Genomic DNA, 12,910 nt, shown 5'->3' on the forward strand with positions numbered 1-12,910 from the left:
GACATGAGAGAAATGGCAATTGACAGGACCTTCATTCAAAAAGGGGAAACCCAAGAAACAAATATGTCACCACCCATTGGACCACGTGCTTTGAAGAGAAGACCAGGGTGGCTCAAGCAAATGAGCAGGAACAGACCATAGAGTCTCGGGGGGGGGGGGGGAAACTTAATGACCAGGACTCACGCAGAGAAAGCGTGTCCCTCACTGAGTTCACCAAACGACAGACACAGGCTGTGTGGTGCAGGCCACAGGACCACCGTCACTCAGCAGACTTAGATCCTAGGGTGGAGCGGGCTTCTCTGAGCCGATTACACTAACCCCAAACAGGGCTTCAACAGCAGGCGCTAGGAGCACTTTACACAGAGTTCTCTCTCCAAGTGTCCAACATGCCTGGGGCCAGACATAGGGCTGGGAGCTGTGACTGCACGGGCCATGGGGGTGGGCATGTTTTAGTTCCAGCTAAATAGATGAGGGGGGGTCTGGCTGTTTATCCCCGCATGCACTACCACACAGGTTAGTAGGTGTAGTGGGTGGAGACCCCACACCCACAGCTCAGATCATGGCAACCTAATTTCCATCTTGCTGCCCGGGAGAGGAGGTTGTTCAGAACTAGACTCAGCTGCCCTGCTCCTGAGTTCCTGGACTCCCAGGTGACAGGCTACCTTCAGGGGAGGTCAGCTGGAGCCGGAGGTCCACTCCCCCCACTCCCACTCCCCCACCCCCCGCCCTGGCCCTTCTCACATTACAGTCTGGGTAGACGAACCAAGGGGGCACCTTGTCCTCAGGGTCCGGGGCAGAAGCAGGAGGAAAATGCTCTGTCCAGGGTGGATGTTGGGCCAGGACACTAACTCTCGGTGCTCTCCTCGAACATGAATATTTATGAATTATTAGCAACTTAACTGGCACAGGAGAAGCCCGGACCAGGTAAATTAAACCTGCATAAGAACTTCCTCTGGGTGAGGCTGGAGAGATAGCACAGTGGTTAGGGCGTTTGCCTTGCATGAGGCCAACCCAGGTTCGATTCCCAGCATCTCATATGCCCACAGCCCCCAGCACCACCAGGAGTAATTCCTGAGTGCAAAGCCAGGAATAACCCTGTGCATTGCCGGGTGTGACCCAAAAATGTCAAAAAAAGAAAGAACTTCCTCTGGGTTTAGAATCTTATGATTTACCGTGGGGGAGGGGAGGGGAGCCTGCAGCAGGAAGGCGGGAACAGATCTCGGAGGTGCGCCTCCTAGAGGTAAAAGATTCTACACGCCTGCAACGGGAGGTGTGGGGGGACTGGGCCAGGGGGGCTCTTGGAGGGTCAGAAGGGAGAAAGGTTCTGTCTGGTTTGGGTTAGGACAGCGGGGAAGGGAGAGAATGTATTTGAATCCAAAGGAAGCCCTGCCCTTTGGATCCAGGCCACGGCCTTGTTTTTTCTTTGCAGTGGCTTTTCTGCAGGCCGACTCGGGGTCTCAAACATTCGTGCATTAAGAAAATATTTCACGAACACACGGTGTGTGCAAGAACCTTGGAAGTTCGTGGAATATGGCAGGCAACCGGCAAGGGGCCCTGCACCCGAGGGGCTGCCTTTTGGATGGGAGACCGGGACCCAGGAATCGGGTAAGCAGGGCCAGCTGGTGTCTGGGTTGGAGAAACACGAACTAGGAGCCCGGGTCCTGAGGGCACGTAGTTGCCGCAGGAGAAGGGACTTCAATGCTGACGTTTGAGGCTGAGGAGTCAGCTGGGCCTAAGGTGGGGCCGCCCCAGGCTGTCCTGGAGCTGGCCTGGAGGGGGCTGAGGAGAGGACTGGGGGCTAGGGTGGAGGGTGAGGGAGTGGGGTGCTGCCTTCCTGTCCGTAGCACCAGTCTGGGATTCAGATGTTTGCTTTTGGCGCCAGCAGCCTCTGGAGCGAGCCCCACGAGGATGTGATGTGGCTGGGATGTTTTTAAGTTTTAAACAATCTCCCAGCTGAAGCCAGCAGGGGTCTGGTGGGCAGCCAGGAGCTAGAGGCCAGGGAAGAGGCTCTGGGAGGAACTGGAAGGAGCTTGCGGGCCTGAGGTGCACATTGTGCTTCCCTGGTCTTTTGGTCCAGCACCTGGGGGCACCCCATTAACACTCCAGGGGGACTGTGGTGGGAAGTTAGGGTCCAGCCAGCTACCCAGTACCATCACCTCAACTAAACCAAGCCTGGGCCTCTAGGAGGGCAGTTTTCCTCTAGCATTGATTCTCCCCAGTATTCTGAGGGAGGAAAAAACATCACTTTTCCATCTGTGTGTGTGTATGTGCGCGCGCGCGCGCGCGTGTGTGTGTGTGTGTGTGTGTGTGTGTGTGTGTGTGTGTGTGTGTGTGTGTGTGTAAAATAAAATAAGATGAGACACCAAAGAAACGTGTCTCTCACTATGGGTAGTGGTGGCTTAGGTTTCAAGTCCTCTTCTGGAAAGAGAGACGTTTAAGAGCAAACATCTAAGAAACGCTGACGGAATGGAAAACGTTTGGCCACCAGGGTCAGCCAAAACCAAGTTCAAATATAACTTCTGCCATGAACTAGTTGTGTAAACATGAGCAAATTATCCTCTCTGTGCTTCAGCTTTCCTTTCTAGAAAACGGGACATACAACATGAGAAGGCCGCCCGGTGCCACCAGTGTGTCGAGAGCCCCTCAGACACTGGGTCCCCTTGCTCCCCGAGTGGTTGACTCGGGACAAATACTTTTGGAGCCTCTGCATCCACCTCTGAAAGATGGAACAATGGGTTTCCCACCTTCATAGGGCTTATGGTGATCTTCAAAGCTTCTCACAGAGATGACCAGTCAAGTCTGCTTGCCTCTGCCTCAGTTTCCCAGTCCGTAACAGAAAGCTTTGGGCTAGTTTGTCCTTCTGCCCAAGTTTTTGTACAAGATTGGGGGTGTTAAGTCTGATTCCCGGGGCCCTGATCCATCTCTGCCTCCTCTCCTTTCCCCCGAATTTTGTTGCCTGAGGGTGAGAGATGACTCACCAGAGGAGCACTGGGAGCAGGGTTATTTGGAGCCTGTTTTTCTGGGAGGTGCCCTGGAGAGAAGATGTTTCTCTCCTTTCTGCTAGATTTGGAAGCAGACTCCGTCCCTCAGCTGTTAGCCTTTACCCAAACAGTCCTGTCTCCAGCTGCCGGGGCTGTGGGAACCACCAGGCTCCAGCTCTGAGAAATCCCTTCCCCCCTGAGCATTCCAGAACCCAGCCCTGGTCCAGCTGTCACTGAGACCGCCCCCCTGTTGTCCAGAGAGGCTGGTGCTGGGCGGACGGGACCGGAGAGCAACAGGCCCTCTCTCTCTGTGAGGACAGGCGTGGTGGAGAGAGCTGAGGTCCGAGAGAGGGGAGTGGTAAGCTGGGGCAGACGGCCCCCTCTCCTTTCCTCTCTCATCCAGCTGCCTGTTTCCTGCCCGTCTTCATCTAGCTCTCTGTGGGATTCCTCCGCCTGGGTGAGAAGCTTGCACCCACTTCCTTCCTGCCTCTCTCACCCTGGTCCAAAATATTTGCAGATTGCAACTTCGCAAACCACTTCAAACCTACTTGAAGACTCTGGTTTCTCTTCCAGAATCCTGATGGGTCTCAGCTACCCAGTAACTCAGCCCAGTTTGTCAAGACTCTCCTCAAGTAGACAGAGGGCCTGGGCCAGGGGTGGAGTGAGGGTGTCTAAAGCACAGTTTTCCAAGTGCATCATGCACGTAACAGGTAACATGATTGTTAGGCTGCTACAATCTCTGCTGATGTTGATGCAACCTATTTAGAGCACAGATTTATAGCTCTAGTAAATATTTTAGGTATGTAGGTATGATATATTTGATAATGCAGTGACACAGAGGACCAAGATTTCTTGGGGCTGGAGTGAAAGCACAGTGGGTAGGGCGTTTGCCTTGCATGAGGCCAACCCGAGTTTGATTCCCAGCATCCCATATGGTCCCCTGAGCACTGCCAGGAGTAATTCCTGAGTGCAGAGCCAGGAGTAAACCCTGTGCATCGCCAAGTGTGACCCAAAAGGAAAAAAAAAAGATTTCTTAAAGGATTAGAGCACATGCTTTACATGCATCAGTCCTTGACCCCATGTAGTACCCAGGGCACTGCAGGGAGCACTCCCCAAGCACTGTCAAGTACGACAACCAAATCTGGGCTTCCCACAAAATAAATAAAACAGAAAATGGTGATATAGATAGCTCAACCAATGAAAAGACTGTATTAGTTTCCTTAGTAAGAATATGTATGGAAAAATATAATAAAGGAAGTACAATTGTGTTTAGTTCGACTATAAGCAATACTTTTAATAATTCAGAATGAATTTTTATGTAGTCAAAAATTGTATTTTAGCTGCATGACAGAGCAGAAGCAAGACTGGAGTCATATTACGTGAGGCTAAATCTCATCTTTCTTAAAAGAAGTTCAAATGGCTTTGAAGTTGAAAATTGCTCAAATTGTTTTGTTTTGGAACCACATTCGACATTGTTCAGAGCTCATTCCTGGCTTTGTACTCAGAAAATTACTCCTGCAGGTTCAGGGGACCATACGGGATGCCAGGGATAGAACTTGGGTCAGCCACATGCAAGGCAAACACCCTTCCTGCTGTGCTACTGCTCTGGCCCCCTCAAGGGGTCATTTCTAGGAGGGGTATGTAACTCAGGTGAAAGACCTTGCATTCCTGCCCAGGAACAGCTTGCATGTGGCCCTCACCATAGTAAACTTTAAAATAGACAATCAAAACAATAAAAAAAAAGCCGTATTAATTAGAATTTTTGAAATATAATTAGTTCTGTTCTTCGGATGATCCAAGTTGGGCATTGCCGCGATGATTCCAGAGCAGGAAATACATACTCTGCATTGGTATGATTGTGTTTGTTTGGGGCATGGGGTTTTGTGTTGGGGATCGTTTTTTTTTTAATTTTGTTTGGGGGCCACAGTCAGATGTGCTCAGGATCACTCTGATGGGCCGGGTGCTGTCAGGAATTGACACAAGCTCTAGGCATGCAAACCAAGAGCTTCCTCGATTTACTATCTCTCCATTCATTGTCTTGCTGTTAGGTTTTTTTTTTTTTTTTTGCTGTTAATTTTCGAGCACAGTGCTTGGACAATATTGGGCTCACACCCTAAATTTTTATGAATACAATATATACATATAATTTCATAAATGCTACCAAAATCATCTTCATCAGGAAAAAGAGAAAGAAAAATGTTAATGTGGCATGACTCAGCTTCTTTTTAAATTTTCTTTCAGCTTTTCTTTCTTGCAGTGCTGGGGATTGCAGTCCGAGCCTCCTGCTTGCTGGGCACGTGCTCTACCACTTGAGCTGTTTCCTTGGACCTTCCTTTACCTCCAGAACCCTATTTTGGCCTTCCACTTTTTTTTTTTTTTTTAGCAGGGGACACACACTTGGAAGTCATGACTAACTTGGTGCTGGTGCTCGGGTGGGCTGGGGGTGGGCTGAGGGACTGGCTTCTTAAGCTTCCACATGTGGAGGATGCAGTCCAGCCCCTAAGCCATCTCCCCATCTCCCCAGCCCCCTTACTCGTTTGTTTGCTTGTTTTTAAGTTTTTAAGTTTTTGCGTTGCTCTGGGCTTACTCCTGGAAGTGCTCAGGGGACCATATGAGGGAGGTTTCGAGTCCGGAGCAAGCAGGCAAGAGCCCTACCTGTTGTACCATCTCTTCATCACCACCCCCAACCCACCTTTATACTTCCTGTAATGAAGATTAAATACCAGACGAAACAGTGGGATTTTGGAGATGGGAGTTTGGCTTAGGTTAAGGATGGGTGTTCTAGAGACCACAGTTTCTCACCAAAAGCCCCTGGCATGCCCACGACTGAACCCAGGGGTTGCTCGAGGAGACCCACAACTGGCCAGTGCTCAAGAGCGACCCTTAGGCTTGGGCTCTGGGGACCATTTGTGGGGTCTGGATTAGCAACATGCAAGCTGCGAGCCTGACCTCCTCTCTGGCCGCACAGCCCAGGAATTTTGGTCCAGAATTCACGGTGGAGAGTTGGGCGCCCAGGTGAGAGGCCTGGAGCACTGACCTGCTGGCTCACGCACAGGATGTCAGGCTGCACGGGGACCGGGGGCTCTGGTGGGACCCCAGTGTCAGCCAGACCCGCCCCAGGAAGAGGGGCTCTGGCGGGACCCCGGTGTCAGTCAGACCTGCACGAAGAAGGGGACTCTGACGAGACCCCGGATGTCAGTCAGACTCGCATGGGGATGGTAGCTCTGGTGGGACCCCGGGTGTCAGTCAGACCTGCCAGGGGAGGGGAGCTCTGTCGGTCCCGGATGTCAGTCAGACTCACACGGGAAGGGACTCGGGCCCCGCGTGTCAGTCAGACCCGCCCGGGAAGGGACTCAGGCCCCGCGTGTCAGACCCGCCCGGGAAGGGGGCTCTGGCGAGGCCCGGAGACCACCTGGTCGCGCCTGGCCTCCCTAGAGTCGTGCCCGAGACCCCCGGGCCGGTCCGCAGCCGTGTGAGCGTGGCGCTCGGTCGCGCGTTTGTCCCCTGCCGGGGTCCCCGCCCGCCTGAGGGACGCGTGGCCGCTTCCGGCGCGAGCCAGGCCCGTGAGGCGCGGGAGAGGCCGCGAGGCCGCGCGGAGCTGCCACCGCGGGGCGTCTCGGGGCGCCCGCCGCGGGGCAACTCCCTGTCCCGGCCCGGCCCGTGAGGTGGCGTCACCCTCCGCCTGCGCCGGCCGGCGGGACCCTGAGGGCCACGCCCTCCCACCCCTCACCCCCTCACTCTCCCACCCCCTCACCCCCTCAACCCCCAGCCCCCCACCTCCTCGCCCCTCCACCCCCTCGCCCTCCCACCCCCTCACCCTCTCACCCTCTCACCCTCCCACCCCCTCACCCCCTCACCCCAACCCTCCCACCCTCCCACCCCCTCATCCCCACCCCCTCACCCTCCCACCCTCCCGCCCCCTCACCCTCTCACCCTCTCACCCCCTCAACCCCCAGCCCCCCACCCCCTCACCCCCTCACCTCCTCACCCCTCCATCCCCTCACCCTCCCACCCCCTCACCCCCTCACCCCCTCACCCCTCTACCCCCTCACCCTTCCACCCTCTCACCCTCCCACCCGCTCAAACCCCAGCCCCCCACCTCCTCACCCCTCCACCCCCTTGCCCTCCCACCCCTTCACCCTCCCACCTTCTCACCCCCTCACCCCCACCCCCTCACCCCCTCACCCCCTTACCCTCCCACCCTCTCACCCCCTCACCTTCTCACCGCGTCCCTTCCCCGCAGGTGGCCACCATGCTCCCCTGGCTGCTGCTGGCCTGCGCCCTGCCCTGCGCGGCCGACCCCCTGCTGGCCGCCATCGCCCGCGGGGACCTCCAGAAGGGCGGCCCCCAGCTCGTCTGCAGCCTGCCGGGCCCTCAGGGCCCCCCCGGACCCCCGGGAGTGCCGGGACCCTCGGGGACCGTGGGAAGAATGGGCTTTCCCGGCAAAGACGGCCAGGACGGCCCCGACGGGGACCCCGGGGACAGCGGAGAGGAAGGTAAGAAGGAGCCCGGGGAAGGCGGTTCCCACTGAGGGGGTGACACGGTGTGACACTGAGTGGAGTTATTAAAAAAAAAAACAGGTATTATTCTAAGGGGCGAAGGACGCCACCACCGCTGCATTCTGGGGGTGCTGCCCCAGAGACCCGGCTCTGCTAGGTGAGGTTAAAAAACGAAGTTAATCAATTTTAGAATATGTTACCAGTCCAACAACACAACAACAACAACAACAAACTGGCATTGGTCTCGTTGCGTTAGGAAACAAGTCTGTGTTTATTTAAAAGCCAGAGCAGTGCATTATCTAAAACCCACCGGAAGGAAGAGTGAGCACTGAATCTTGCCTCCTGCCGCAGAGGCCGCAGGGATGTAGGGAAGTCTCCCCAAACACGCACCATTTAATTGGGAGCCAGTGATAAGAGGCATGCCCTCCCACCCCTCCCCCACCCTCACCCCCGCCGTTGGAATGTTGTGTCCCCACCCCATGGAATTCACTGGCTCACATGTCAGGAACTGCAGGATTCAGAGGCAGATGTTGCAGTCAAGGCTCTGCTTCTCACCCCTCACTGCGTTTTCACACCGAGACTGGAAATCCGGTTCTGGCCATGCCGGGGCTCAGGCCCTCCTCCTCTACCTGCCGTTGTCCCTAGGGCCAGTCTCAGCAAGAACATCTTTCCTGATCATTGGGTTGTCCTAGACCTTTGCCAGCGGAGGTGGTGCCACCATTTGACAGGACTGAGTCATGTGCCCTCCCCTGAGTGAGTGTGACTAGGTGGTGACAATCATTGGTCACTGTGACTGACATCCTCACTGGGTCCACATACGGTGGTGCAGGGCAGTGTCCCCCAGGCAGCATGCAGACACACATTGAATTCTCTCTTCAGGCCTTCTCGATCTTGACATTCCTCCTGCCCCTGAATACTTTTCACTTTTTTACCTCAATTACTTTTTGGTGTTAGCAGAATCATCAAGTACATGGTTTTGTTTCATTTCTCCTTAATGACTATAAAACCAAGTTCCTGGAAGCGTGTGGCTGCAATGCGGCCACACTACATCTAATAGCCTTATTCTTCCTCTTGGAGAACCTGACACGCTACCGAGAGTCTATTGCCTGCTGGGGAGAGCCTGGCAAGCTCCCCATGGCGTATTCATATCCCAAATACAGTAACAGATACGTACATACCTCTCGGAGAGCCCAGCAAGCTACTGAGAGTATCCCGCTTGCATGGCAAAGCCTGGCAAGCTCCCCGTGGCGTATTCGGTATGTCAAAAACAGTAACAATAGGTCTCATTCTCCTGACCCTGAAAGAGCCTTTAATCGTTGGGAAAGATGAGTAAGGAGAGGCTGCTAAAATCTCAGGGCTTGGAACTGGAGCAATAGCACAGCGGGTAGGGCGTTTGCCTTGCACAAGGCCGACCCAGGTTCGATTCCTAGCATCCCATATGGTCCCCTGTGCACTGCCAGGGGTGATTCCTGAGTGCAGAGCTAGGAGTAACCCCTGTGCACTGCCAGGTGTGACCCAAAAAGCAAAAAAAAAAAAAAATCATTCTTTTTTAAAAGAATATTATAAATTAAAAATATTATTATAAATAAAGAATATTATAAATAAAAATATTATAAATAAATAAATAAAAATATTCTTTTTTTTAAAGGGTGAGGGGGTACTATATGAGATACCTAGTATTACTACTAATTTGTGAGACATATAGCTTTCCTGGTCTTTTTCTATGTATTTAAATATGTCTATGATAATACAAGGCATTGCCAGGCATTTGACATAAACAATCTGTTCCTAAAAATTGGATGTTCAGTGAATACATATTACTTGAAATCTATTTCCCAATTACTTAAATAAGAAAATTTTAAGTGTATAACCCAAAACTCTAAATCACAATTAAATGCATATACATGAAGCAGAGTACTTTGTTAGGTTATAAAATGCCCAAAATACTGCTTCCAGATTACCTAGTTCATTTGGTGTTTAGCAGACAGTTGCTTTGTGTATGGTGATGTGAAGGTCGTACTGTAAAACCAGCAATCTCCAGAAGAGACTCCGTGATTGGCATATGATATGCTTTTTAAACAGTTTCACCCAGTTCTGCCTATTTAAAAACTGCGCTACTCATACACCTGAGTTTGGATGACTCAGGTGCTTACCGTGTATGTTTTGTTTAGAATGTTTATTGGAGAGATATCTCAATGTACTGAAGCACATGTCACATCATTGGGTTTTTTGCTTTTTTTTGGTTTTGGTTTTGGTTTTGGTTTGGGGGCTACGCCTGGTGTTGCTTATGATTCACTCCTGGCTCTGTATTCAGGGATCACTCCGGGTGGGGCTCAAGGGAACACACGTGGTGCTGATAGAACCCAGATTCCCTGTATGCAAGTGCCTTACCCACTGTCCTATTTCTCCAGTCCTGGAGTGTCTTTTGTATGCAGCAGCCCTAGATTCAGTCCCTGTCACTACATGTTCCCTCAAGCACCACTGAAACACTGAGCTGGGAGTAACCTTACAGCAGGACCAGTTGTAGTCCAAATACTAAATTTGAAAACATTAACAAACAATATGCTATATTGAGACCATAGAGGTTGTACAGGCTTGTACACTTGCCTTGCAAGAAGCTGACCCTGGTTCAAATGCTGGGCCTGGCAGGCATATGGTTCCCTGAGCACCGCCAGGAATGATCCTGAACACAGAGCCAGGAGTAAGGCCCCAAAATTAAAAAAAAAAAATAGTAAAATCTGGGACTGAAGTGATAGGACAGAGGATAGGTAGGGAGTTTGCCTTGCACTTGGCCAACCCCGGTTCAATCCCTAGCATCCTATATGGTCCCCTGAGCAGCACCAGTAATTCCTGAGTATAAAGTCAGGAGTAACCCCTGAGTATTTCCAGGTGTGACCCATAAACTAGATAACAGTAAACAAATAAAATGCTACACTGGGGCCTGGAACATATTTAGTTCAGCAGTAGAGCACTTATCTTGCATGTATGAGCGAATGGGTTTGATCCTTAACACTGAAAAAAATGAGGTAAGATAAAGTGCTACATTGTTTATTATACATGTTTCCCATATAGCCATTGATCAAAACTTTAGTATTTAGAGATACATACATTTAAAAAGAAGAATGTTTAAAAATCAAAAGACATTCTAAAGTAAAACATTATCAGGGAAATCTGCAACAAATGCCAGCTAAACTGAGAGCATATGCATTGAAATTTTTTTTTTTCACTTAATCGAGTAGAGAAAGAATGAATATGTTGGTTTCATCTCAACAAACAAGTTCTACTGTGTACTTTGCCTTATTTAATGTCTTAGGGAAGTTTTAATAGATGCATAGGAACCTGCCTCATTTTTCTAACTCCTATATTAAATTGCAGAGTATGGATGGTTTGTCTTCTTTTTTTTAATGATTTTCCCTTTGGGTGGGCATTTTTTCATAGCTTTTGCCACTGTAACTAATGATTCATTAAAAGTGGATAGGGGTCTGGGACACTATTCAAGGATTTCACTTGTTTGGAATCAAGGTTTTTCTAGTTATCGTCTCAGACTGCTATCAGCACAGTCCTGCCTTACTTAGAAGGCAGGAAAAGAGAAGAGATTACCATTAATCCTTTTGCCTGATGCCTACTGGTTCTGAAAGGTGAGAAAAGCAGTCTTCCCCACCACAGTTGTACAAGTTTTCTTTCAGTAGTTTCAATTAATAGCACGAAAATATGCACAGTAAGAGTCTTTGAGAACAAGAGAGAGAGATCACATTCACAGAATTTTAATTGAAGTGAATCATTGTTATTGTTCTATTTAATTATAATTGTCGTAAGTTTCTTACTGTGTTTATTTTATTTCAATTTTGACATGTTATTAACCTAATACACTACTATGCCTCATTTATCAATTTAGTTTTGTGATCGCTGTGTATAAAGGGGAAAAACAATATATACTCAGTGTTGGGTGCTGTCCTTAGCTTCAGGCATTTTGGGGGGGACTTAGAAGGGATTCTGGGGGTAAGGTGGATTATTGCGCCATCATTACCATTTTCCAGACAAGAGAAGGGCTGGAGGTTTGCAGGTTTGCACCCATGTCTGTGCTACTCCAAAGCCTTTTTATTTCTTCTGGTGTATAAAGATTCCTGTTCTAAGGGTGGAAAGTGAAACCCGCAGCCTCTACCTGACTCCGTAAAGCCCCTCGTAACACCAGCTGCTCTGTCTTCCAGGTCCACCTGGCCGGACAGGTAACCGGGGGAAGCCAGGACCAAAGGGCAAAGCCGGGGCCATCGGGCGGGCCGGCCCTCGAGGCCCCAAGGGGGTCAGCGGTGCCCCAGGGAAACACGGCACTCCTGGCAAGAAAGGGCCCAAGGGGACCAAGGGGGAACCAGGCCTCCCAGGCCCCTGCAGCTGTGGCAGGGGCCGGGCCAAGTCGGCTTTCTCGGTGGCGGTGACCAAGAGCTACCCACGGGAACGGCTGCCCATCAAGTTTGACAAAATCCTGATGAACGAAGGGGGCCACTATAACACGTCCAGTGGCAAGTTCGTCTGCAGTGTGCCGGGGATCTACTATTTCACGTACGACATCACGCTGGCCAATAAGCACCTGGCCATTGGCCTTGTACACAACGGCCAGTACCGCATCCGGACCTTCGACGCCAACACGGGCAACCACGATGTGGCCTCGGGCTCTACCATCCTGGCCCTCAAGCAGGGGGACGAGGTGTGGCTGCAGATCTTCTACTCGGAGCAGAACGGGCTCTTCTACGATCCCTACTGGACTGACAGCCTCTTCACCGGCTTCCTCATTTACGCTGACCAGGAGGACCCCAACGAGGTGTAGACGGGCAGGGCAGACGGTGCCATGCCTCTCGGAGGGAAGGAGTTTGTGGCCTGGTGCGCACAGAGCTAAAACCCCACAATTGACTGTGGGACCGGGAGCAGGAACTTGGAGATGCAAGCCAATGCCCTCTACCTCTTTTTATTTCCCACCATTAAATTCAAGCTTCGGGGCTGGAGCACAGCGGGGAGGGCATTTGCCTTGCACGCGGCCGACCCGGGTTCGATTCCCAGCATCCCATAGCACCCCCTGAGCACCACCAGGGGTGATTCCTGAGTGCAGAGCCAGGAGTAACCCCTGTGCATTGTCAGGTATGACCCAAAAATTTAAAAAAATTAAAATAGGCGCTAGAGTAATAGCACAGTGGGTAGGGCATTTGCCTTGCATGCAGCCGACCCAGGTTCGATTCCCAGCATCCCATAGGGTCCCCTGAGCACCACCAGGGGTGATTCCTGAGTGCAGAGCCAGGACTAACCCCTGTGCATCGCCGGGTGTGACCCAAAAAGCAAAAAAAAATAAAATAAAATAAAATAAATAAATAAATACATAAATACATAAATTCAAGCTTGTGCATTTATCCTTCCATCTATGTGGTGACAAGTTTATTAGCC

At 51.2% G+C, this 12,910-nt stretch overlaps 1 protein-coding gene across 3 annotated transcripts; it reads left to right on the top strand.

Annotated features, from left to right (window-relative positions):
* Positions 1-1,529: 1,529 nt before the first annotated feature.
* C1QTNF2 (C1q and TNF related 2) lies at positions 1,530-12,708 on the top strand. Of its 3 annotated transcripts, none has more exons than XM_055128459.1 (3): positions 1,530-1,605; positions 7,225-7,477; positions 11,689-12,708. In XM_055128459.1, exons 1-3 carry the CDS (start codon positions 1,531-1,533, stop codon positions 12,300-12,302), a joined length of 942 nt encoding a protein of 313 aa, XP_054984434.1. In that variant the 5' UTR covers position 1,530; the 3' UTR covers positions 12,303-12,708. The 3 variants fall into 3 exon arrangements, with proteins under 3 accessions (XP_054984434.1, XP_004611522.2, XP_054984435.1); XM_004611465.3 differs by lacking the exon at positions 1,530-1,605 and adding an exon at positions 3,257-3,339; XM_055128460.1 differs by lacking the exon at positions 1,530-1,605 and adding an exon at positions 3,277-3,438.
* The last annotated feature ends 202 nt before the right edge of the window (positions 12,709-12,910 follow it).

Source organism: Sorex araneus, chromosome 2, assembly GCF_027595985.1.
Source record: "Sorex araneus isolate mSorAra2 chromosome 2, mSorAra2.pri, whole genome shotgun sequence".
NCBI classification, from domain to species: domain Eukaryota; kingdom Metazoa; phylum Chordata; class Mammalia; order Eulipotyphla; family Soricidae; genus Sorex; species Sorex araneus.